This window comes from Eutrema salsugineum, unplaced genomic scaffold, assembly GCF_000478725.1.
Source record: "Eutrema salsugineum unplaced genomic scaffold, Eutsalg1_0 scaffold_6, whole genome shotgun sequence".
In the NCBI taxonomy this organism is placed as follows: domain Eukaryota; kingdom Viridiplantae; phylum Streptophyta; class Magnoliopsida; order Brassicales; family Brassicaceae; genus Eutrema; species Eutrema salsugineum.
The window spans coordinates 6,193,938-6,217,436 of NW_006256547.1; the positions used below are offsets into that span (position 1 = coordinate 6,193,938).

General features: G+C 36.9%; 6 protein-coding genes across 8 annotated transcripts; 3 read left to right on the forward strand and 3 right to left on the reverse strand.

Annotated features, from left to right (window-relative positions):
* The first annotated feature begins 2,409 nt into the window (after positions 1-2,409).
* Positions 2,410-5,701, forward strand: LOC18012733 (probable metal-nicotianamine transporter YSL6). Its single transcript, XM_006395430.2, has 7 exons — positions 2,410-2,924; positions 3,140-3,312; positions 3,420-3,517; positions 3,606-3,743; positions 3,902-4,091; positions 4,211-4,343; positions 4,456-5,701. The coding sequence occupies exons 1-7, from the start codon at positions 2,558-2,560 to the stop codon at positions 5,391-5,393; spliced, it is 2,037 nt and encodes a 678-aa protein (XP_006395492.1). The 5' UTR covers positions 2,410-2,557; the 3' UTR covers positions 5,394-5,701.
* Positions 5,702-10,248: 4,547 nt separating this feature from the next.
* On the forward strand, positions 10,249-11,993 carry LOC18012734 (transcription factor TCP20). Its single transcript, XM_024151797.1, has one exon. It carries the CDS (start codon positions 10,474-10,476, stop codon positions 11,473-11,475), a length of 1,002 nt encoding a protein of 333 aa, XP_024007565.1. The 5' UTR covers positions 10,249-10,473; the 3' UTR covers positions 11,476-11,993.
* An 807-nt stretch (positions 11,994-12,800) lies between these two features.
* Positions 12,801-16,116, forward strand: LOC18012779 (actin-related protein 2). The gene is made up of 15 exons (XM_006395433.2): positions 12,801-12,959; positions 13,305-13,415; positions 13,514-13,648; positions 13,732-13,803; positions 13,882-13,960; positions 14,106-14,155; positions 14,238-14,341; positions 14,448-14,516; positions 14,611-14,674; positions 15,020-15,088; positions 15,202-15,285; positions 15,389-15,447; positions 15,540-15,606; positions 15,698-15,781; positions 15,895-16,116. Exons 1-15 carry the CDS (start codon positions 12,918-12,920, stop codon positions 15,973-15,975), a joined length of 1,170 nt encoding a protein of 389 aa, XP_006395495.1. The 5' UTR covers positions 12,801-12,917; the 3' UTR covers positions 15,976-16,116.
* Positions 16,117-16,149: 33 nt separating this feature from the next.
* Positions 16,150-16,964, reverse strand: LOC18011531. Its single transcript, XM_006395434.2, has 2 exons — positions 16,705-16,964; positions 16,150-16,621 (listed from the first exon to the last, which is right to left on the reverse strand). Exons 1-2 carry the CDS (start codon positions 16,877-16,879, stop codon positions 16,281-16,283), a joined length of 516 nt encoding a protein of 171 aa, XP_006395496.1. The 5' UTR covers positions 16,880-16,964; the 3' UTR covers positions 16,150-16,280.
* Positions 16,965-17,570: 606 nt separating this feature from the next.
* Positions 17,571-19,294, reverse strand: LOC18013033 (membrane-anchored ubiquitin-fold protein 4). 3 transcript variants are annotated; one of them, XM_006395435.2, is made up of 4 exons: positions 19,222-19,294; positions 18,517-18,733; positions 17,963-18,133; positions 17,571-17,879 (listed from the first exon to the last, which is right to left on the reverse strand). In XM_006395435.2, the coding sequence occupies exons 2-4, from the start codon at positions 18,644-18,646 to the stop codon at positions 17,818-17,820; spliced, it is 363 nt and encodes a 120-aa protein (XP_006395497.1). In that variant the 5' UTR covers positions 18,647-18,733; positions 19,222-19,294; the 3' UTR covers positions 17,571-17,817. The 3 variants fall into 3 exon arrangements, with proteins under 3 accessions (XP_006395497.1, XP_024007108.1, XP_024007109.1); XM_024151340.1 differs by having other exon boundaries at positions 19,160-19,288; XM_024151341.1 differs by having other exon boundaries at positions 18,517-19,288.
* Positions 19,295-19,728: 434 nt separating this feature from the next.
* Positions 19,729-23,433, reverse strand: LOC18012306 (UPF0400 protein C337.03). The gene is made up of 8 exons (XM_006395436.2): positions 23,244-23,433; positions 22,760-22,873; positions 22,102-22,349; positions 21,827-21,946; positions 21,534-21,702; positions 20,877-21,016; positions 20,746-20,781; positions 19,729-20,510 (listed from the first exon to the last, which is right to left on the reverse strand). The coding sequence occupies exons 2-8, from the start codon at positions 22,833-22,835 to the stop codon at positions 19,746-19,748; spliced, it is 1,554 nt and encodes a 517-aa protein (XP_006395498.1). The 5' UTR covers positions 22,836-22,873; positions 23,244-23,433; the 3' UTR covers positions 19,729-19,745.
* Positions 23,434-23,499: the final 66 nt, after the last annotated feature.

Here is a 23,499-nt window from a genome sequence, read left to right on the forward strand (position 1 = left end):
CTTATCATTGAGTTTTAGAACAGTAAATGAGCCTTTTTTGGTATTGTCCGTCTTCTGTCGTAATGTGTTGAGGATCTATATAATATTCTAAGTTTATAACTCGAACCACGTACATATGAGTATCAATAAGGACCATAACAATCTTTCCTTCCTTTAAAAAAGAAAAGAAAAAAGAATAAGGACCATAACAGTGATCGTGTGATTTGCGTTTTAATCGGACTTTCTTTACGTGGGAAATGTCTGAAATATATATTATAAGCACGTTCACGTATGATGGGACTTTACAAAATTAAGGAAAGGTTGTTTTCGAGCTAAAACTTAAAAAGGGATTATTAATACGGAAGTCTCTGGCCAGGTAGAGACTAAAGAGAGTCTCCCACTACTTTGATTCTCTCTTTTGTTTGGACATGTTTTGTGAACTTCTCTCACAAACCGCCACGTGTTTAAATCGTACAGCATCGACATGACATGACATGAAGTGACACAACACGGTCGTAACTATTGAGTTATCTTTCATGTCTGTTTGTGTACTGTTCATTCTTGCATACTTTTTTTCCCCCAAAAAGGAAAGTGATATATCTTCTAAGGAAATGTTGTTTTCGATCAAATCTTAAAATAAAAGGCGTGCAAGCAATGGAAGTCTCTAGTCCATGCACAAAGAGAATCTATCTTTGCGACCGGGTTTTTGTCCTGTCTCTGCCACGTCACCGACACTAGTACTAGTACGTAGTTTTTTTTTGGGTTCACAAAGGTTTATAGCATACTTTATGATCGATGCAATAATCATGGGGAAATGATATCTATGAGCTTTCTTCTTCTTATGAGTTATGATATCTTTACGATCGATACACTACACATGGGATTGCTTTGTACCGTACACTCAATTATCGTTTGCAGTATTTCACATGCGAAAACGGACAAATGAAATATTTAATCAAAATGTGTTTAGTTTCTTTTTTGTTCGGTTGTTCCCAAATTTATCTTGTATTCTGAACCTCTTATAACGTTTCATGTAGTTGTAGGTTTGCAATTTTGTGTGCCACCAAGATTTGTGATTGCTGAATGTGCACAAATAGAAGTATAGCATCGAGACACAAACATATGATTGGATGATATCAACAATATATTGGTTACAACTTTATAACATCACGCATAACGCTCATATATCGCACCACTAATGGAGTTTCAAATATGACAGTAAATATTTTATAAAATGATAGACGCATTTGAGATATCAGGAACAACAACTTATTTTCTATCTAAGTAAAGCTATTGAATCAATCTACACCGTGTTGTAGAACTCTTACAGATTTTGAATCATTGGAGCTTATCGTACTGGTACAACATGGATTTTGGAATTTCATTAAAAATGTGAGCTAAGAATAAAGATCACATCAGACGACAAAGAAGAAAAAGATAACAACTTATATATTATGTTACTGTGTTAGTAACTAATAAGTGAAGGTTTTTCGAAAACAAAAATAGCGTGTAACTTCGTTAAGTTTCTTATGTACACGGAATATGTACACTGGGTTTGATGGCTTCGTAAAAATACATGTTGAGAACAAATAGAATGACACGGCCCGATATTAAAACTGAGCCCAACAAAGTTCAATACAGTATGAAACGACGGTTATAAAATTTAGTTGAAATATGGCAAAACAAAAGACAAAAAAAAAAAAAAAGGAAACTATTGCGTCCTCTGCTAATCCAAAAGTTCTAAACACGAGAAGGAACAAAGAAAAGAACAAATTACAGGAATTTGGCATGAACTTACCCGACATCTTCTCGCTGCAAGCTACACCAACTCATGGAGCGATATCATCACTCTCCTTGAGACTACCGGAATGGGGAGAACAAAAGCATTTCTGTTCCGGTATGTGTATCAGGCAGCTATCTACCACATTTGGAGGGAAAGAAATAGACGAAGGTATGGCGAGCAACCTATGCCACCTGCAGGACTCTATCGGCTCATTGACAAGAATGTCAGAAACCGGCTCAGCTCGATCAGAATGAAAGGAGACCACCGATATGATGAGGGGCTGACTCTCTGGTTCGCCACAAGACCAACTCACTTACACTGAGTTTTTAAATTGCATCAAGTTTCAGAAATTTTCAAATTGTTTGATTCTTTAAATTCAAAACGCTAAAGCATTTCATTGTAAATGAGGTTTTTTTGATGAATAAAATTTTACATTCATTAAAAAAAAAAAAAGAAGAAAAGAACAAATTACATTTATGGTTATGGGTTCGTATTCAATCCATGCAACAGAAAATTTATCGGTTCGATGCACAATAACGTAACAGAATATAAATATACACGTGGCACAATCCAATTCGACCTTCTAACTACTTAGCGTCTAATCTGGAGATTCAGCACATCGTTTCCATAACTAACCTCAATTCGTCAAACTTACATTTTCTTCCGCCATTATCAATTTCTCTGATTCCCTCTCTCTAGATCGTCGGAACCATTTTCTCGGAAAAACCCGCCGGGAAATTCCAAGCTTAATTTGGTGAAATCTGCTGAGAAAACTCCCGGATTGAGTAGCTAAACATGGGGACGGAGATCCCTAGATCGGCGGAGATATCGGAGTCATTGTTGCCGGGGACTGAGAAGACCGCGACGGCGTTAGGTCACGATGATGAGCATGTTCCTGAGTGGAAGGAGCAGATAACGATCCGAGGATTGGCTGTGAGCGCCTTGCTGGGGACTTTGTTCTGCATCATCACTCACAAGCTCAATCTGACGGTCGGGATCATCCCTTCGTTGAACGTCGCCGCCGGTTTACTCGGCTTCTTCTTCGTCAAGTCGTGGACCGGATTCTTGTCGAAGCTTGGGTTTACCGTCAAGCCGTTCACCAAGCAAGAGAACACCGTTATCCAGACTTGCGTTGTCGCCTGCTACGGCCTCGCCTTTAGCGGTACACATATTATTCTAGATTTGTGTTTTTTTTTTTCAGCTTAGTGGGATTTTACTAAGAATGGATGATAATGGTTTGATCAGGAATCTATTTGATTAACTAGGAATCACAACGTTGGATTTGTTGAAGTGATTTGTAGCTACTTCTGAGAAATGATTGTTTAGGATTGATATGGATTGGTCATACGTTTTCTTACTCTTGTTTCTTTATATCAGGAGGATTTGGTTCATATTTGATTGCTATGGATGAGAAGACATACAAGCTCATTGGTGCTGATTATCCTGGAAACCACGCAGAGGATGTTATTAATCCAGGATTGTGGTGGATGATTGGGTTTTTAGTCGTAGTTAGCTTCTTGGGGCTCTTTAGTCTCGTTCCACTACGCAAGGTAGCATCTCTACATATAAATGTTGTGATCTTACAAAAATCAATGTGTAGCTTCCTATCACTATTACTGGATCCTTCTTCTAACTCATATGTTTATCTTTCTTTCAGGTCATGGTTATGGACTACAAACTTACATATCCCAGTGGGACCGCCACAGCAATGCTGATTAACAGCTTCCACACCAACTCTGGAGCTGAGCTTGCAGGGTAATTATCAAGAGTCATTCAATCTCTGTTTCCTCTAATCAAATCTTGTGTTTATTTGAACGTGTGCCTGTAACATTGTTCACTACAGGAACCAGGTCAAATGTCTTGGAAAATACCTGAGCCTTAGCTTTGTTTGGAGTTGTTTCAAGTGGTTCTTCAGTGGTGTTGGAGATTCATGTGGATTTGATAACTTCCCCACCCTTGGTTTGACGCTATTCAAGAACACGTAAGTTCATATTAACCAGTTTGATACAGCTTTAAAGTCCACGGTTAACATAATGATTTGTGAGAAGTGAGGATCGGTTAGCTGGAATGTGTTTGTATAATACTTTTTGGAGGTAATTTAGTGCAATTTTTAACCAATCCTGATTTTCTGCCCCGCAGGTTTTACTTTGACTTCAGTCCTACTTATGTTGGATGTGGTCTTATATGCCCCCATATAGTGAACTGTTCGGTTCTTCTCGGTGCGATCATCTCTTGGGGGTTTCTGTGGCCATTTGTATCACAGCATGCCGGTGATTGGTATCCAGCTGACCTTGGGTCCAACGATTTCAAAGGTCTCTACGGGTATAAGGTACGGTATAAGCAGCTCTTTTAGAAACCATTGAATAAAAGCACAGATTCATGTGAAAAGCGAGGAAAACAGACAAGTTTCAAGTATTAATGCTTTTACTTCATTCCTGTCTTTTTAAGGTCTTTATCGCCATTGCCATTATCCTTGGGGACGGTCTCTACAATCTTGTCAAGATCATCCTCGTCACTGTGAAGGAACTATGCAGCAATAGCTCTAGACACCTCAATCTCCCCATTGTTACCAACGTTGTAGGTAAAATGGTCTCACATGCTCTTGTTGTAACCAATATCTTGTTTTCTCTCATGGCCACTTTCCAAAGACTATTAACCTCTGAAACTCTATATTTTCCAATTCCTTAATTCAGATGACAGCGAAGCCTCTGAGATACTGCTGGTAAAGAAGAAAAGGGATGAAGTGTTTCTCAAGGACCGTATACCACTTGGATTTGCGGTTTCTGGCTATGTTGGTCTAGCAGCTATCTCAACCGCAACTATCCCGTTGATATTTCCACCCTTGAAATGGTACTTTGTCCTGTGTTCTTACTTCATAGCACCAGCTCTCGCCTTCTGCAACTCGTATGGAACCGGGCTCACGGACTGGAGTCTAGCATCAACCTACGGAAAGATCGGGCTTTTCATAATAGCTTCCGTAGTAGGAAGTGATGGTGGTGTCATCGCGGGTCTAGCTGCCTGTGGTGTAATGATGTCAATCGTGTCTACCGCAGCTGATCTTATGCAAGACTTCAAAACAGGTTACCTCACTTTATCATCTGCAAAATCCATGTTTGTAAGCCAGCTTGTGGGAACCGCAATGGGCTGTATAATAGCTCCGCTCACTTTCTGGCTCTTCTACACTGCTTTCGACATTGGAGATCCCAACGGTCCTTACAAAGCACCTTACGCAGTGATTTTCCGTGAAATGGCGATTCTCGGGATTGAAGGCTTCGCAGAACTGCCTAAGCATTGTTTGGCTCTTTGTTACGGGTTTTTCATCGCGGCTTTAGTTGTGAATCTCTTGAGAGACGTCACACCGTCTAAGATCTCTCAGTTCATCCCGATCCCAATGGCGATGGCTGTCCCGTTCTACATAGGAGCTTACTTCGCCATCGACATGTTCGTTGGGACTGTGATATTGTTCGTATGGGAACGGATCAACAGGAAAGATGCAGACGACTTTGCGGGTGCAGTAGCGTCAGGGCTGATCTGTGGGGATGGGATCTGGACAATTCCTTCCGCAATTCTTTCGATCTTAAGGATCAATCCTCCCATTTGCATGTACTTTGGACCGTCTTTGGCGAGATAGATTGATGCCACACTGGTCATAACCGCAACTCTCGAGTCATAAGTCTCGTGGCCGCCAGAATTGAAGCAATTGTCTTCATATGTTTGTGTAGATATGTTTGGAATCTCAATTCGCAGGAACGAAACGTTGTTGCAAATCTCTTTATAAGTTTACTCAAATGTTGTTTATCCAAAGAATGTTGTCTCTTTGAATGCTTTCATTCTTAGATCACAATTCACGAGCTCAAAGAGGGTTTTAGGACCATTTGCCTTTGTTCACTCATCATATCATCATAAGGAGTGTATGATCCAGAATTCAAGATACAGGAAATCATGATATTTTATTAATTTATTGTGATATTAATTTATCTATAAGTTAATAATTATTAATTTATAGAGAGAATTTGTTTTTCACCTATAATTTTCTAAAAATTTATTTGCAATAATGTTATAATTTAAAATTTTAACAAATCTAATAATGTAAATTATAATTAACAATCATCGCAATAAAATATTTTTTAATATCATATTGGATTATCCATGTAAAAATATACATGTTCACAAGTTTAAAATTTATAAAAAGACCATGGCTACTATTCGTTTATTAATGATAAAATTGAAGATAACACTATAATACATTTAAAAATATTACAGATAAGAAAATCAATTATCACATCAAAAAGTTATTATAAATTATTAATATATATAGTAAAACACCAATAAAAGCTACTGATATAATATTTAGAGAGATAATATCTAATGAGATTTCAACCTTAAACAAACCATTTAGTCATATTTTAGAATATTATATTTACATATTTTTGCATAAATATATATATAATTATTAATTTATATGTTTGTTGGAACCATATATTTACATAAGAGTTTCAAAAAAATTATTATCTTATTATTTTATCAAATTTGATGGATTTTAACATTGAACCGATTCGGGATCAGTAAAATTTATTAATTTATAGTGATTATTAATTTATCGAGTATTAATTTATAGAGGCTCTACTGTATACTGAAAACGAATCGAATCAAACTCAAAATGCGAGTCCAAAATCAGTGCTAATGTGGTTTTTTAATGATTTTATTTTTTAGATGTCTAGTAAACCGAATCCGAATATGGATCCAACCAAAATAAAAAGAGATTTAAGTGAGACTTAAATTCTTTTTATAAATATACATTGGGTTAAATATAACACATGAATCAAACCAAGCCATATCACATTGATACTAACTAGTTTCACTTTCTCACTCGTCAGTAAATTTTTGTAACCGAGTAAACCTAGTTTAATTTCCCACAATTACTTTGCTATAATCATAGTTTTTATCAACACCATGCAATTCATTATGGGAAGTTGAATCTGGGTAACACAAACCACTAGGTTTAGTTAGGCTACATGTCATGATCTTTCTATTCATAATCATTACAACTTGTTTTCTCTCTTTAGATTTGAGAAAACTATATTGAAAAATTTGAAACAAAAAACATTGATATGGAAATTTGGAATATGAACATTTGATACAAAAAGTTGGTTATTTCAAAATATTTAATTGGTAGTTTGACATCTAAAGTAAACAAAAAGTAAAACAAAGTAACGAGGATCCAAATTACTAAGTTTAAAAATACTAACTTATCATGTAAAATTCTTGATATATGGTGCCATTCTCGTAAAAGCCAGTTATGTGATTTATTAGATACATGGTAGTTAAAATTTGGTTTGTATATGTAGGTTGGATACTTGGATTAAGAGTTATTGTACTATTGTTTTCTCAACAAGTTAATTAATGGTCCCGTTAATCAATACATTGAAAAGTTGGCATAAAGAAATTAATCTTAAAAATATTAGAACTTATAATTGTAATTTGTAATGATGTGAAGCCAACCTTAATTTACCGTAATTGGGGCACGAATGGTGGAGATAATCGTGGCACAAACTCTTGAGAGTAATGTCGGATACCAAAATCATTGAGCAAACAAAAACAAATTAAATGAATATAATGGTGAGAGGTAAACAAAAATAAAGGATAGTGACTTGGGATGAATAAAATGGATAAATATTATCTTGATTGAGACTGACCAATTAAATTCCACCAATTTTCGAATGGAATATTAAAGATAAAGTACAAATATATGTGATTTATGCACTTATGAATGATTGACATTAATATCCATTTTCTCAATAGTGTTTTTTTTGTGTGTTCACATGGATAAAAGGGAAGAAAACGATTTTGAAATCAAAAGATGCGCAAGTAATTTCGTAGCAATCGAGGGATAAACCAAGAATGGAAGTATAAATGAGGGACGAGATACTCTCAATATCAATGTCAAGTTAATGGTTCTTGGAAAGAATGAAATTTTACATCTTGTATAAGGGGAATTTTTGTGTAGGAGAGCGATAGAACTCTTTTGATATGTGCAAGATGCCAGAAACGAAGTCTTTAATTTCCCCACTGTATTCAGAAATGAAAAATGTTTTATGGGTTATGAAGACTATTATTATGAACATGATACTTTCATACTTTGTCATCATTTTAAGACAAAGAAGATAGTTGCTATATATTAGACTGCCAATAAACCCAACAATGTGAGATGAAGGCTGAAGCCCCATCGATTGTTACTACTCTCCATAACTTAGCTTGGTCGAGTAAGCATCTTATTATGGAAGCCAAATTCGAGCATATTCCGTTTGAATGAATTTAATATAAATCATCGAGTTACTGTCTCATATGAAAGAAAATGGTTGGAGGTAGCTATCCAATTCTATTGATATTAGTTTGTAGATAGATCAAAAAAGCAGTTACTTTAAAATGGTTGGAGTATTAAAGAAGGTTTGACTCATGTCTTTATGTAATTTGTTAGATCCATTTTCATTACAAATACTATAAGTTATATTGTACGGAGACTTAAAAACTCCAAAAATGCCTGACGTAAAAAGAAACAAAAAATAGCAACTGAATTTTGAATGAAAAAGGGAGTTATGTGGTGGCTTATATGGGCCCTTGTGTGTCTCCTTCTTTGGGAGCATAATTCAATCCAAATTTTCACATGCACCAACTAAACAGTTCCATATTTACTTTACTCCACCCGTAACAGTCAACTATATGCCGACTATTTGTTCACCTTATCATAAATATACGCCAAGAAAAACTTATACATATCATATATATCCAAATATCATTAATAACACGATGAAAGATTTACCATCAGCAACTAATCAACGATAAACTATATGCTGAAAACCACAAAAATGTAAGAAAACATTCATACGAGTTTTCAAAAGATTTATGGGTCGTTTAACACAGAAAAAAAAAGGTTTAAAATAAAATATAAACTGATTCTCCAACCTATAAAGTCTTCATTGTAAGCGTGCTAAATCTGATTATAGTAACAAAGTTATCTCTGTATGTTGAGTTAGGGTTTGAATTCAAATTTAAAAATATTATTTAATTTGTAAAGAGATGTCGTCTTCCAAAATTAATTTTATTATATCAAAACATTACTCCTAAAAAAAGTTAGGCAAGAGATCATTTGACAGGTAATATTAGATAGCGTATAATCTGTAAACGTGATTATGAGCGCCATTAATAGTAGACTCATGCCATTAATTATAGAGAGTAGTTAACTGAATTAAAGATTAATTGAACTCTAAGACTTATGAGTAGAGATATGAATGATGATACGAGAGGAGGTGCAAGTAAAAAAAGAGATGGTATGATGTTGTCGGTCCCCATATATGATGGAAGCCTCAAAAATCAAAATCATTCATCACTCTTTTAGATCTTGCGCTACAAGCGAACCGAACCTTCTGTGGACCTGCCAAGTGTCAACATGCCATTGATCCACTTGATAGGACAAGCTACTTCCTTCTTTGAGAAGACGTTGACTTTGACTACTGTTTTGGCACGATTTACGTTTTCTTTTTTTCCCTTCTAAATTACTTACGGCAAAAGGAGGCTATGTACGAAGCAATTCTGACTGAATTCCGTATTCCGTATTTTGTTTTTGAAAATTATATTTCATTGTGCAAAGTTATATCTAAAATAAATAGTTTAAGTGTTAGCAAGTCAATTCTGCAATTTTGTTTTTATCACAATTCCATTATCAGTTAAGTGTTTCATTAAAACATAATTTTTTTACTGTGTTTATAACTAAGAAATATACTTATATCAAACTGGAAAAGTTTGGATTTGGAGACTCCTTTCGCTGCGAAAATATTAGAATATATGTTGTTTAGTTGGTAAAGGTACAAGCAAATCTTCTTGATAAGTTTGTTTAATTTATACCAAGAATATGCAAGCAATTGCATTTTTAACCTCTACCTTAAATTCTTGATAAACTATTATTACATCAAAAGACTTCCACATATGCATACTTGTCTTATGATTAAAAGAATAGTAAAAATTGATATCTAGCCATAATTTTTTTGGTTGAATCTGATAACCTTTTTAATAAAATCATCAGTTACAATAACATTTTCTCTAAAATCTGCAATGATCAGATTAAAAATTAAAAAAATCCTTAAAAAAACCTACTTGACGAAGTCTTTGACTATATCTAGTGGGTCATGTAGTGGTATTTATAGATTCTCATTACCTTGGTTAAAAGATTAAATGTGAAACGGTCATTGCTTTTTCTTTTGGGAGTTTACTTGTTTGGTTACTTTGCTGTTTATGTTAGTGTATGGTAAGAAATCTAAGTGACTCAGTATCTCTCTGTTATTATGTTTTCGTAACAAACCAAACAAGAAAAAAAAAAGTAAAAAGAAAAGAAGAAAAAGACAAACCAACCAAAGTCTCACACTTTTTAGTGCTTTCTCATTTCTTTTTTGACCCATTTTGAGATCGAAAGATGATAACTTTTTCTTTATTATTCTCCATTCTGCATCGGGATCTTACGGGGTCTTATTGGATTTCTGAAAAACAATTTTTTTAATTAATAAAAAACACTGTAAATTTTCGCAAAGTCGATGCCTTTTCTTTTCAAGACAGCACAATTCACAAACCCTTAATTGAATCCGAGAGAGAGAGAGAGATTATTTTTTGACAAATTTAAGTTTGGACCCTGAAGTCCCCACATAGCTTCTCTGGTTTTGATGGATCCCAAGAACTCGAATCGACACCAAGTACCAAATTTCTTGAACCCACCACAACCACCACGAAATCAGGGTTCCGACGAAAACAAGGACGAGAATCATCATAATCATCGCAAATCAGCTGAGGTTAAGGATTTTCAGATCGTGGTCGGTTCCGACAAAGAAGCGAACAACAGTAAGAAGCAGCAGAATCAAAACCATCAGCTTGGGCCTAAGAGAAGCTCTAACAAAGACAGACACACTAAAGTCGAAGGTAGGGGTCGGAGAATCAGGATGCCTGCGCTCTGTGCAGCTAGGATTTTTCAGTTGACCAGAGAATTGGGTCACAAATCGGACGGCGAAACAATCCAGTGGCTGCTTCAACAAGCCGAGCCGTCTATAATCGCAGCCACCGGTTCAGGAACCATACCGGCCTCTGCTTTAGCATCTGCTGCTGTCTCTAACCATCATCACCAAGGTGGGTCTCTCACTGCTGGTTTAATGATCAGTCATGACCTAGACGGTGGTGGTGGTGGGTCTAGTAGTGGTAGACCAAATTGGGGAATTGGCGGCGGAGAAGGAGGAGGAGGAGCTTCTAGGTCAAGTTTACCAACTGGGTTATGGTCAAATGTTGCTGGGTTTGGAGCTGGTGTGCAAACCACAGGGATGATGAGTGAAGGTGCTGGTTACAGAATTGGGTTTCCTGGGTTTGAATTTCCTGGTGTTTCCAACATTGGTGCTATGAGTTTTGCATCCATTTTGGGTGCTAGTGGTAATAACAACCAGATGCCTGGACTTGAGCTAGGGTTGTCTCAGGAAGGGAATGTTGGGGTTTTGAATCCACAGTCTTTTACACAGATTTATCAACAGATGGGTCAAGCACAAGCTCAGGCTCAGGCTCAGGCTCTGGCTCAGGCTCAAGGTAGGGTTCTTCACCATACTCTTCATCATAACCCATCACATGAAGATCATCAGCAAGAGAGTGGTGAGAAAGATGATGATTCTCAAGGCTCAGGGCGTTAAAACATTGATATTCCCTTCTGGATTTGAAAAGCTTGTGGCTTTTGTTTTGTGATAAAATTTTTGTAAGTGTACAACTATGGCGAAGAACAGAGAAAAAATGGGTTAAATACTGAGTGAGAGTGGTAGTCTATACTTATTGAAACCTCTGCAAAAACACAGGTGAGCTGATTTCAACTTTCAGAGGATGATGATACAAGAGAGACTCGAAGAGCAAATTTTTGAGTGTTTGTGACATTTTCTTTTTGGCGGTTGTTGTTCGAAACTTGCAGGTGGAGTTTGTTGATAGACACAGCCAGAGATTTTTTTGCCCTTTTTTTTAAAGCTTTGGAGTCTGTCTTAAGTTTGATCCAGAGAGGCTTGTTTTTTCGTATTCTGTGTGTTGTTGCTTCTTTTGAATATCAAGAAACCGGCTTTTCGATAGTACAATGGTAATGTATACTTGTTCTTCCATCACATTAGTAGAATGAAGATTACAGTTTCTTACAATGATGGAAAAACTCATTATAGCTCCTTTTGCACATTGTGTTCTTCTATTAGCATTCCCAATGAACTTGCTCTTCCGCTCGATTTCTGTGAATCACTTAGACTTTAGTTTTAAATCGAGTGTAAAACACTTAGCTGCATACTCTAATTCAGTGGCTTTGAGCTTACTAGTGGAGTTCACTATGATCTTAAAGTTCTGTTCGTTAACTCTTATCTTCATTCATGTTATTGCTCTTAGTATCTTTGTCATCTTCTAATTTGTGCTCGATGTGAAGTTAACCGTTGGAAGGTTTTGGGTTAGGATCTAAATAAGCTTTTTTAAGCTTCATTTTAGATTGAATATTTTGCTCAGAAACTAAGTTGTTGCAGAGTTTTGCAGGTCCTGGATTCACATTTACATTTTGCTTTTATAGCTTTTCAAGATAGGACCCTAGGGTCAAAAAGTTAAAATCTGTTTTCTCATTTGACGAAAGGGAGGAAAAGTCAAAACACGAGTGAATTAGTTGAACAACCTAAAAATGAAATGGAATTTGTGGATAAATAATGCTTGTAAATAAAAACCTGTTAAATAATACACTGTATGGTCCATGCAAACTGTTACGGAGAAAATATAACTCATGCTAATTGCTATCCAATAAGAAGAAAAGAGTGACGTACGGCCCATGAAGAATCTCATCTGTGTAGCCCAAAATAAAAGACGCCGTTTTTGTACTCGCATTTGAACGACATGACGTTTTGACGTAGAGAAAACAACGCGCGTTCTATTAGAGAAACGAGGAAACAGTATTGAGTTGTTTTGGTCGAAAGATCGATTTGTTTTCGATCGCGACCAGTAGAGAACAGTAATTCTTCGCTTCGATTCAAAGAGAAGTTTTCATTTTCTGAGATCAACGAAATCTGATTCATGTAATTGCTTAAGACAGCTAAAGTTTCTATAGCGAGCATATAAATCGGAGAAGATGGACAACAAAAACGTCGTCGTTTGCGACAACGGAACCGGCGTACTCTTCTTCTCCTTTCTCTTCTCGTTTTTGCTAGCTGTTGTTTCAGAACCCAATCCATAGAATCCGCGAGATTTTTACTTGAATCTGACCGAACATTCCATTTTGTTGCTGGGGTTCGTTATGGATTTGTCTGAAAATTGCAAAATTTTGAAATTTTCATGTTTGGGTGTGTGTAAGATCGTGTTTTTTATTGAAATCGAAGCTTATCCATGATATTTCTCTAAAGCCATTTCGTAATGGGTTACATAACTTGGAGTTTTGAGTGATATACGTTTTGGATTGTGCTTGAGAACAACTTTATGTTGTTGAGTCTCTAATGTCAGTTCTTCTGGAAATTTTCAGTATGTGAAATGCGGATTTGCTGGAGAGAATTTCCCAACATCTGTTTTCCCTTGTGTCGTGGGAAGACCGTTGCTTCGGTATGAAGAATCACTGATGGAGCAGCAAGTGAAGGTTGTACATATGTGCCCTTTCCTCTTACAAGTCTTTAATAAAAATCAGATCTTTTCTTATAGAACATTTGATTTCACATTTACATGTTTTAAATATAGGATATAGTTGTGGGGGAGTCTTGCGCGGAGCTCCGGCATCAATTGGATATAAACTATCCTGTACACAACGGCATTGTGCAGAATTGGGAGGATATGGAACATGTCTGGGATCACGCTTTCTACAAAGAACTGAAAGTAAATTCCTTCTCCTGGAAATTTTATTCTTTTCTCACTTTATTGACTTGCTCGTTAACTATTTCTTTTTTGGTTGTTAACAGATCAATCCATCAGATTGTAAGATATTGCTCACGGATCCACCTCTTAACCCATCGAAGAATCGCGAAAAAATGGTATGATATTGTCAAGTCTTGGTGGCCAATTGCATTGGTGGTTATTGGAGTAGTAATTGATTCATGTTTGTGAAACAGATTGAGACAATGTTTGAGAAATACAACTTCGCCGGCGTTTTCATTCAAATCCAAGCGGTTCTGACTCTGTATGCTCAAGGTGCTTATGGAGATTATTGAAGGTTTAGATTTTCTTTCGTGTGTTTATCTAGTCACCTGTAAAAGAGTTTACACGCAATTCTTTTTTTTTTCTCTCTTTTTCTAGGCAAGTTCTTTTATATTATCCTTTCTGTCTTTGATTTCAGGTTTGCTAACTGGTTTGGTTATTGATTCTGGTGATGGTGTTACTCATGTGGTAAGCTATAGAAATCTGTAATCTTCAGATTCAATCTTACTTGCTTATAGAGCACTTAACCTTTCTTCGCTTCATATCTTAGGTTCCGGTGGTTGACGGCTATTCATTCCCTCATCTTACCAAAAGAATGAATGTTGCTGGCAGACACATTACAGCATATCTTGTTGATCTCCTTTCTCGACGAGGGTGAGAAATCAATTCATAAATTTAGATGTTAAAGCTTGATTAACATTTTGGATGATATGTATTATATCAGGTAAACCTGAATAAATAAATATTGTGTGTTCAACAGATATGCGATGAATAAAACGGCTGACTTTGAGACAGTTAGGGAAATCAAAGAGAAACTCTGCTATATAAGGCATGCGAAGAATTTCTTCACAGTAATATCTGCGTACTAATACATTACAAGAGTACAAAATAAACGGTTATTTTTTTTTTGTCTTTGTTTGCAGTTATGATTATAAGAGAGAGTATCAGCTTGGGCTTGAGACAACCATCCTTGTCAAGAATTATACTGTAAGTTCTCTACTCTGGTATGAACCTGTGAGTAGTGGAAATTTTCAAAATTTCTTGGGCAAGTAGAGGCAAGAAACAGAAACTAGCTTACGTTAAGCTAATAGAAAGGAATCCAAGATTTATGATCAGAACCAAATGGATAGTAAATTCGTAGTGAACTTGATTTCATAGAGAAAGTTGTAGATTTTTGCTATCTTTCCTTTGTTTTTTTTGGGGTATAATAAGAATGAATATTATCATCCTTTATTTTCTTGCCATCTTCTTTGTTTGGGATTTTTTCATCCAACAGTCGCTACAGTTTCTTTTGGGGGCTGCTAAACCTGTTGTGTTTTGTTATGTGATCAGCTTCCAGATGGGAGGGTCATTAAGGTAGGCACTGAAAGATTCCAAGCACCTGAAGCGCTTTTTACACCGGTAAATCTTTAATCTCCCACTTTGCTAATTTCTCTTCCTGAATACTTTCAACCCTCTAAGAATCACGAGGCAGATCACAGAACAAAATCTTTCCTCTTTTATTTTTCTTATAGGAACTCATTGATGTTGAAGGTGATGGAATGGCAGACATGGTTTTCCGCTGTATTCAAGAAATGGATATTGATAACCGCATGATGGTACGTGCGCCTCTCACGCTTGCTTTCATTTTCAAAAGAAAGAGCCAAAGCTAAAACTATATGTTTTCTCAGACCCTTTGCTTTTATTTTTTTTCCTTCACAGCTCTACCAACACATAGTTTTAAGCGGAGGAAGCACCATGTACCCTGGACTACCTAGCCGGTTTGTATTTTTTTTTTGTTTGTTTTTCATAATCCAGCAAGAAAAAGCTTGTTGGTTTACTTTTAATGTATTCTGTATTCTCTTTGTTTCAGTCTTGAGAAAGAAATCCAGGATCGGTATCTCGATACAGTTCTAAAAGGAAACAAAGATGGCCTCAAGGTAAAAAACATCCGGATAAGTTTCTGATCACTGTCATTAGTCATTACCTCGGTTTTTAACATTTCTTTTCTGTGTTTTTTTTGTCGATCAGAAACTCAGATTGCGGATCGAGGATCCACCTAGAAGGAAACACATGGTATACCTCGGAGGCGCTGTTCTTGCAGGAATCATGAAGGTAAAAAAAAAAAAAAGTTCAATGCTTTCTCTTACGTAACCAGAAACCCTGAAATGCTAGTCTGTGAAATGATTGTTAAGAGAAAATTGGATTCAAAATGGTTTATGTTGCAGGACGCACCAGAGTTCTGGATCAATAGAGAAGACTATATGGAAGAAGGAATTGGTTGCTTAAATAAGATGGGCCAAGCTTGATCTTTTCAAAATAAAAAACTTAAGGTTGTAATTTTTTTTTTCTTCTAAATAACAATTGTGGAATTTTTAGGAGAATTGTGTAAGTTTGTGGCGTGTCTTTGTAGCATTCCTAAAATTTTGGGGTGTTTTATAGCATTTAACCAAAATTTCAGGATGTTCAAAACTTCTTTTATTGTTCAAATAAAAAATAATATGCATCCTTCAACATAAATGCTAATAAAAGATAAAACAATTTTTCGTTCCGAGCATTCCTTGCTAGTAGACATTATTTCTGAGTAGAAGATAATTTTGTGGTTTACAAGTCTCTATTTCTTGCCACACAAGGCAAGATTCTTCTTGAACGGTCTGAAATTCAAAGCATTGAATCCATAGATACAGATGCTAGACCGTTTAGACTTGAACACGGCTTGATCCGTAGTGGTTCTATAACCAGGAACGCTGCAAGAAGAATCCGAGGAGCTTAATCTTCCGACCAAACTCGCTTGACAAGAAGTCGCGAGTCTGTCCACGTCAGCGCAATATAGAGAAGTAATGGCTACCTTGTAGAGTCCGAACTCGTTAGTGGTTCTGTTTGCAGAGAATGTTATCACTTCGTTTGTTCTCGACGATGCTGCTTTGAATTTGCAGACTATTCTCACTTCCACGCCTGTGCCACAAAAACATTAGAAACATAATTTTTTTTTGTAAAGAGAATCATAGAGATGTTTCTTTGTGAGGATTTTTATTTACCGGACATGAAGTAACTGTGTCTGGAGAAACTGTTGTTGGAGCAGACATCACAGTAAACAAAACCCATTACATTGATTTCTGCTTTTGGTTTTGCTGATGAGTGTTTGGGAGATAGAGAGTTTATTAACAGAAGTTGCAGGAGTATGAACAAAATCATTATCAGTTTCTTCTTCATCTTGACCACCACAAAATGGCACAAGGACACTAGTTTTAGACAAGGAGAGACTTTGAACTACTCCAGTGAAATAGCTTCAAGGTTCTGTTATAGTCTCTTCCTCCTTTTTAAGTACAAAAGATTTATGGAGACGTGTCTCTTAGCATTAAATGTGAGGACAATCGAGCGAAAGTGATGGCGCAACAAAGAGAGGCGCATTTTGGAGTGAAGATTATAAATGAGAGGAAGGGAATAGTATTAAAGGCAAAAGCAGAGAAGATAGTGGAAAGACACTGAGTGAAAGTGAAGGTTATAAATGAGAGGAAGTAAGTGGAAGATAGTGAAGAGACATTGATAAGCAGGTTAGGTGAAAGGACATTTATTGAGATCTCATGCTCTGTGTTTCTTTTGGATTCTTGTATCTAAATCCCAAATATTGGCTATCTGGAAAGTGGAAAGTAAAGAGAAAGGTACTGCCACTTGTGTCTTATGCATGGACCATATACATATCAAAGTGCTTGTAATTTAAGAACCAAAAATGTGGTATCTTCAACGGTTAGTACCGGTTTACTACTGGTTTTTGCATAGTGATAGACGAGATAAAGATGTGTTGATACATGGTCTTAAGGTGTACTAAAGATGAACAGAAGCATACAACAAAATATGTTACAGAGATGCTAGAATTCTTGGAAAAGATACTAGAGTTCTTGAAAACAGAAAGGAAAAAAAAACTCTTAATCTTTTATATAAGAATGCTCTGAACAAGAGTTTTCACGTTTCATCACAAACTTCAATAGAAGAGCTTTATAACGCCATTGATGAAGCTTTCTTTGAACTTGTGATGAATATAAAATAAGAAGCGTGAAAATGGTAATTTATGTTTTTGAGACTCTTCTAGCAAAACCCACAATAGACGCAAAACTTGAGTCTTTTCCAGACTTTAGACTTGGGACTTGTTCTCACATTATCGTACATGAGCAAAAGCTTCTCTGTGGGGCTTCTTCCTCTTCGATTTTCTTCTCTGCAATAGAAGAGAGGAACAAACAATGATATTAGGAGTTTTGTTGATATTTCAAGAAGAAGAGTTCGCAGAGATATTTGTACCTGGTCTGGCTTTTGTTGGAGCCGGTTGCACCACAACATGCATTGTAATGACAGATTTAGGGAGATCATCAAATGGAGCTTTACACTGTGCAACAGTTTTACCATTCTCCAAAATCTTACCAGCATTTATCAACTTGATGTCACTAGCTGATTTCGGAACAATCTTCTTGTCTAGAGACAGCACATTCAAACCCCCAGAATCAAGTATTAGTCAATAGATACCAATAGTAGGAAAAAATGTGACAAATGAAGATTTTATTGAATGCAGAAAGAGAACAAAACTGTATTCGTCATAGACTCTAAAGATATGTTTTGTAGTTTAAGACATGTGGATTAGTAATATAATCAGATCCCATTAAAGGCCTATGAGTTATGGCTGATCTTTGTCTTTCAAGCTATAAGTGAAGAAACTATAAAGACAGTGATCACAAGCTCAAATAGCCGTTTAAGAAACTGAAAAAAATTGGGTGAAGCAAACACAAAAAGGTTACTAAACACCAAATCTAAAGTATTCAAGAGCACTTGTACTAAAGGGTAAAGACTCTAGCTCTCACCTTTAGGCCACTCAGAGACGATTCTCTCCTTGAGCATTGCGACTGTGGCGGTTGGAGAGTACTGAAACGGGCCAACATCTGAACCGTCATATAACCGGAATTTAAGTTCTACCAAATCTTCCTCCGGCATTTGATTTCCCAAAAAAAAAAAAAAACTCTCAGCAGAAAGAATCCCACTCAAATGACGCCTGAAACTATATTTATAATTTTGTTTTTCCTGTAATAAGAGCAAAGAGAGGTTGTCAAATTGAATGGATCAATTATGAGAATTTTAATTTTTTGTCGAAATCAAGAACTTGGACCAAAGAAGAACGTTGTTCTTATCAACTACAAGGCTGCGTAAACCAGAAATCTATTAAGGACAAGAAGATTGCTCAAAATCAGAACTTTGTACTCATTTCGCCGACCTAACTTCCTAAACTGACATAGAAAAATTAACACAGAAGACACAAATGCTACTCGAAGTAGACATTGAATCACAAAATCTCAAAATCTGCTGAGTTTCTTAATAAGGCAACAATATCAGCAAAAACTGTACAGTTGATTAGACATCAGAATTCAATAAACAGGAGGAGAATTAGAAGAAGCGGAGATTCAATGAGCAGCCATTAATCAACAATTGTTTTTTTCTGGGTTTGCTTACGTGCTGAGACTGAGAGAATCGAGAAGCGGGAGAAAAACCCCTTCTAGCAATATTATTATTACCTAATCTCAAAGTATTGCTCTCTGCTTCTCTCAAATTTTTCCTGATATTTCTTTGTCAGGATTGCCGCGTTACAGGGAATCCCTGACGAGAAAAGAAGTAGATAAAGACAAGAGAAATGTGGAAAAATATGATTTTTTTTTTATTAGTCAAAAAAGAGAACATTGTCGGCGTTTTGACCAGACTTAAAAAGAAGAGCAAAGCTTGGTCCAATCTGGCTCAACTTTTTGAGAAGACCGCCATGTGAAACTCATGTAATCTTCAGAGTTCTGAGAAAAAGCAAACTGGATCTCTATTGAATCTCACAGTACAGTAACTTTCAGATCAAACGAAAGAATTGTTTGGTTTCAAGTTTACAGACATGATGAAGATATGTGCACAAGCATTTAACTAGACCAACGCAAAATTAAAAAAGCATACAAAGCACATTTCAAGAACGCAAATCCTATTAAACGCCCATTAAAACTATACTTAACAACACCAAAAAAGTGAGCTTTTTGCTATATGAACCCTAATACAGATTCCTCTACTGCCGAGTAACAGGTGTCATAGAGACCGATGAGTTAATGCCATAAAAACCATCTTGTCCCTGAAGCTTCTGGTATGAATTGTCGGATGGTGCAGAGGTTGTTGGAACTGGAGTGAGCCCAGGAACCCAAGAACCTTGTTGTTGTTGTTGGTGCTGCGTAGTCGCAGAAGTGGTTGCTATGGTGTAGTTGAATGGCGTGGGATTTACAGGCCCGGGAGGCTGTAACGGCTGCAAGAACTGAGGTTGAAGCTGGAACGGTGGTGGTGGTGGTGGTGGCGGAAGCGGTGATGCAGAGGTGGTGGCTGTGGATGTTGTTGCAGTGTTCTGTTGGTGAGGTTGGAGATAGGACTGTTCATGGTTTTGAAGCTTGGGTCTTTTCTCTGGCGGGTAATCGCTGGACGACGGTGTTTCTGTTACAGCAGGTTGGTTGTTTCCGATGATGCCTTCGGAGGCTAAAGAGGAGAGAACGTAGGAGAGCATCTCGGCCGAGGAGGTTGATGCGGTTAGCCTAGCTACAACTGCAGCGGCTGCGGTTTTCCTTGGGTCTACCACTGATTGAGTTGGTGGGTTCGAAGCAAACATAACCGGTGCAGATTGTTCCACATCGCTGTGTGTGATGGTTTGTGGTGGTGCTGCAGCGGATGAAACTTTGATGGCTTCTTTTGACTCGTCTTCTTCTGTAGCAGGAGGCTGTGAACTACCACCATGGTCTAGAAGCTGTTTGCAGAGGTCACCAGTTCGGTCTGATTGAAACCGAGCAATCTGAAATTGTAGTACAATGGGTATCAGTTTAACTTAATAGCCTAAAGACAAGGCAATATTTTGTAGGGACAAATCTACCAAGAAGAGCCCTATTTAGATTTCTGTCTATTATTTAGATTTGTGTCTATCTTCCCTGTGTGCCTCAAAAACTACTGCTGATAAGGTTGTGATTATGTAACTTAATGCATAGAATATGTGAAAAGCGGATTTCACGTTTGTTAGTACGAATTCAAACCTGAAGGTGGTTACGGACTTGCTCCAGCTTGAGTTCCTGTGAAAAAAAAAAAAAAACAAGGTGAGGTTTTAGGAAAGAGTAATCAAAGATGATACGGTTTTTGTGAGCAGTTAGTTGTATAAATGGGAAACCTCTTCTTGTAAAGCCTCTCTCAAGTGAGAAACAAGACTTGTTCTGGATGTCTCCACTGCCCCTAGCTGTTCGATGCAGTCTCTTAGTATGGCATGTTGTCCTTGCACCTCCTTTACCACCGTGGGGCTAGTGGTGTGTCCTGTTTAAAGGAACACTCAAGAAGTAAGATAGTGAAAAGAACTTCACATGATAGGTGGGTGCTTGCACAAGAATTGGCTCTTCGCTATCCTAAAGTAGTGTAATATATCCACAAGCAGTTAATATCAAGACAAAATCCCAGCAATTATAACTTAATAAAATTTCTTTAGGATCCAAAATTAACCAAATGTGTCGGACTGGTGGTTCTAGTTGGGGACTGGGGGCTTATAAACTTTCACTCACCAAGTCACAATTAAATGATCTGGCTTATAATAGTAAGAGTCACCATGTATAAAGGATGATTTCGGAAAAACTATTTGGAAACAAAGGGCGTGTGGTAGAAAAACTATTTATGATTCCGGTTCTAATACAAAAGGTGTGTTGTGAAAAAATAGACCAAACGAGTTGAGTTCTTAGAACAGATGAATGTAGAAATCTGCAGCTATGTAGCTTGTCACTTAATAAAAAAAGCAAATCGACACATCTGTAGCAATGTAGCAGCCAATGGACGGTGATACCTGAACTCAGATCCCTCTCAACCTCCTGAGCTGTTTTCTCAAGGTAACCAGCAGCATTAGTACATTTTCCAACAATAACATCCTCATCAATCTGAGCGCCATGAAGAGCTTCAACAGCAGACACTACTCTCTCCAGCGGAGTTCCATTTGCCTGTTTCTGTTGAACAGACTGCAAAAATAACAGAGCTGATCATGTTGCTAGCTTGGAAGAACTCCAAAGCAGAAATTGATCACATTAAGGTGGACCTTATTAACAAATGAACTCAGAGTTACGCTAAGACACTCTGACTTACAAGTTTAAGTGGCACAAGATTTCCGTTTCTGGTTCCATTTTCAGGCTGCTTTCCCAGAAGCTCTTCTTTGAGAATTTGCCCACGAGATCCAAAAACCTTCCTTTCTTCCCATATATTAACCTAGAAGAGAATATTACGATACTTTGCAGTGCTGTTCTTAAATCAAATTCCTAAAATAATTTCAATAACTGCCTAACTGGCATTTTCATGTTCATTAAAATCCAATACAAGGAGAAATTCAGAGAAAGTGGTAGATAAAAGTTAACTTCACTTACCAATCGACGTGCAGATTTTTTGCCAAATTCATCACCATTTTCAATCACATCACGAAGAGCCTCGGGTAGTACTTTCCAGAACTCACCTACAAACTCTGAACCTCTTCGCCTACTGTTCTGCAAGATGTCATTCGCAAGGTACAAGTACGCCAATCGTTGCTCACGCGGGGAACAATGAAACTGCCTGCCCCATGTTTCTACAACATGTTTCGCCTTGTTCATGTGAAAGATACACCAATGTGATAAAGCTGGATATTGTCAAGGAGAGATACACCAGGATAGTGTACAATGCAAAGACGGAAAAAAAATCACAAACATCTGTGAGCTAGCAAGTTGAAAGTGTATAGAAAATCATATCTGCTCCTTGATATTATATCAGACACACAAATCAAAGAAACATATGAATTGTATAATCTTAATCTACAGCTCCAATAAATATCTAGAAGAAATCCTGGAGGTGTTGGCTATACTCTGATTGGCTAAGGTAAATATGACACTTCCCTCTTATACTCATTGGCTTAGATACTGGTTCTGTCTAGTTCTTTCCACGCACCCATTTAACTACAGATAACCAATGAAAGTACAGAGCTTTACCACAACCGATAATTAAATAAACGAGAAACCGATAATGGAAATCAGTTTACAAGAAAAAGGATACTCTCTATGCTTGCTTGAGAATTGTTGAGTTTGGCAAGCTTCTCAACTAATATCTGAGCATTAAATGAACTACCCATTGTTTCACCAGCTCAAAAACCAGTGCGCGTTGACGAGCCTAGAGAGAAACAAAAGAATAAACAAGTGAGAAACCCTAGATTCATTCACTTTACCATAATCGAAGCAATGGAAAAAAAAAAACGGTGAAACTGATATTATTAGAAACAAAGAACATTTTCAAGAAATTGCTAATCACAAGGAGAAAAAAGTCGACTGTTAAGGGAAAATTCAAATTCAAGGAAAAAACTCATGAATTTCCAGTACTAAACAATAGAACAAGGAGGTGGAGACACAGTACTAGAAAGTGGCTTTCGACATCAAAACTGGTATAAACCCTAATGTGCGAGAGATAACCGGAGACCGGTTTCAGCAGAAAGCAAATACGAAACAAAAAAAACGAGCGCGAGGTTGGATTCAGGAGGAATTACAGAGAGAAATCAGAGGAGCAAGAGACTATTGTCGCGACGAGGCTCGAGGTAAGGCTAACATAGCAGTAAAAGAGGACCAACAGATTGAGAAGGAAAATCACGATTATAAAACGACGCCGTTCTCTTTCTGATGACAGTCTATTGCCGGAGAAGTTGAGCAGTTGAAGAAAACTTGGAAACAATCTTCGTCTTCTCGTCGTGGTAGATGTGGATGACCACCGTGGGATTTCTTATTCATTTATGGGCTTAGCTCTCA

Bases quoted from the DNA above. Each gene is read 5' to 3' on its own strand.
- LOC18012306 (XM_006395436.2), bottom strand. From the start codon at position 22,835: ATGGGTAGTTCATTTAATGCTCAGATATTAGTTGAGAAGCTTGCCAAA. The intron at 20,782-20,876 runs GTTTCCCATTTA...TTTTTTTCACAG, and splicing joins GAGAGGCTTTACAAGAAGAG to GAACTCAAGCTGGAGCAAGT. The intron at 20,511-20,745 runs GTTTGAATTCGT...CTACAATTTCAG, and splicing joins AAGTCCGTAACCACCTTCAG to ATTGCTCGGTTTCAATCAGA.
- LOC18012734 (XM_024151797.1), top strand. From the start codon at position 10,474: ATGGATCCCAAGAACTCGAATCGACACCAAGTACCAAATTTCTTGAAC.
- LOC18012733 (XM_006395430.2), top strand. From the start codon at position 2,558: ATGGGGACGGAGATCCCTAGATCGGCGGAGATATCGGAGTCATTGTTG. The intron at 3,313-3,419 runs GTAGCATCTCTA...TCTTTCTTTCAG, and splicing joins GTCTCGTTCCACTACGCAAG to GTCATGGTTATGGACTACAA. The intron at 4,092-4,210 runs GTACGGTATAAG...TGTCTTTTTAAG, and splicing joins AAGGTCTCTACGGGTATAAG to GTCTTTATCGCCATTGCCAT.
- LOC18011531 (XM_006395434.2), bottom strand. From the start codon at position 16,879: ATGAAGAAGAAACTGATAATGATTTTGTTCATACTCCTGCAACTTCTG. The intron at 16,622-16,704 runs GTAAATAAAAAT...TTTGTGGCACAG, and splicing joins ACACAGTTACTTCATGTCCG to GCGTGGAAGTGAGAATAGTC.
- LOC18013033 (XM_006395435.2), bottom strand. From the start codon at position 18,646: ATGCCGGAGGAAGATTTGGTAGAACTTAAATTCCGGTTATATGACGGT. The intron at 18,134-18,516 runs GTGAGAGCTAGA...TGCTGTCTCTAG, and splicing joins CGTCTCTGAGTGGCCTAAAG to ACAAGAAGATTGTTCCGAAA. The intron at 17,880-17,962 runs GTACAAATATCT...CTTCTATTGCAG, and splicing joins TCCAACAAAAGCCAGACCAG to AGAAGAAAATCGAAGAGGAA.
- LOC18012779 (XM_006395433.2), top strand. From the start codon at position 12,918: ATGGACAACAAAAACGTCGTCGTTTGCGACAACGGAACCGGC. The intron at 14,517-14,610 runs GCATGCGAAGAA...CTTTGTTTGCAG, and splicing joins GAGAAACTCTGCTATATAAG to TTATGATTATAAGAGAGAGT. The intron at 15,782-15,894 runs GTAAAAAAAAAA...TTTATGTTGCAG, and splicing joins TTCTTGCAGGAATCATGAAG to GACGCACCAGAGTTCTGGAT.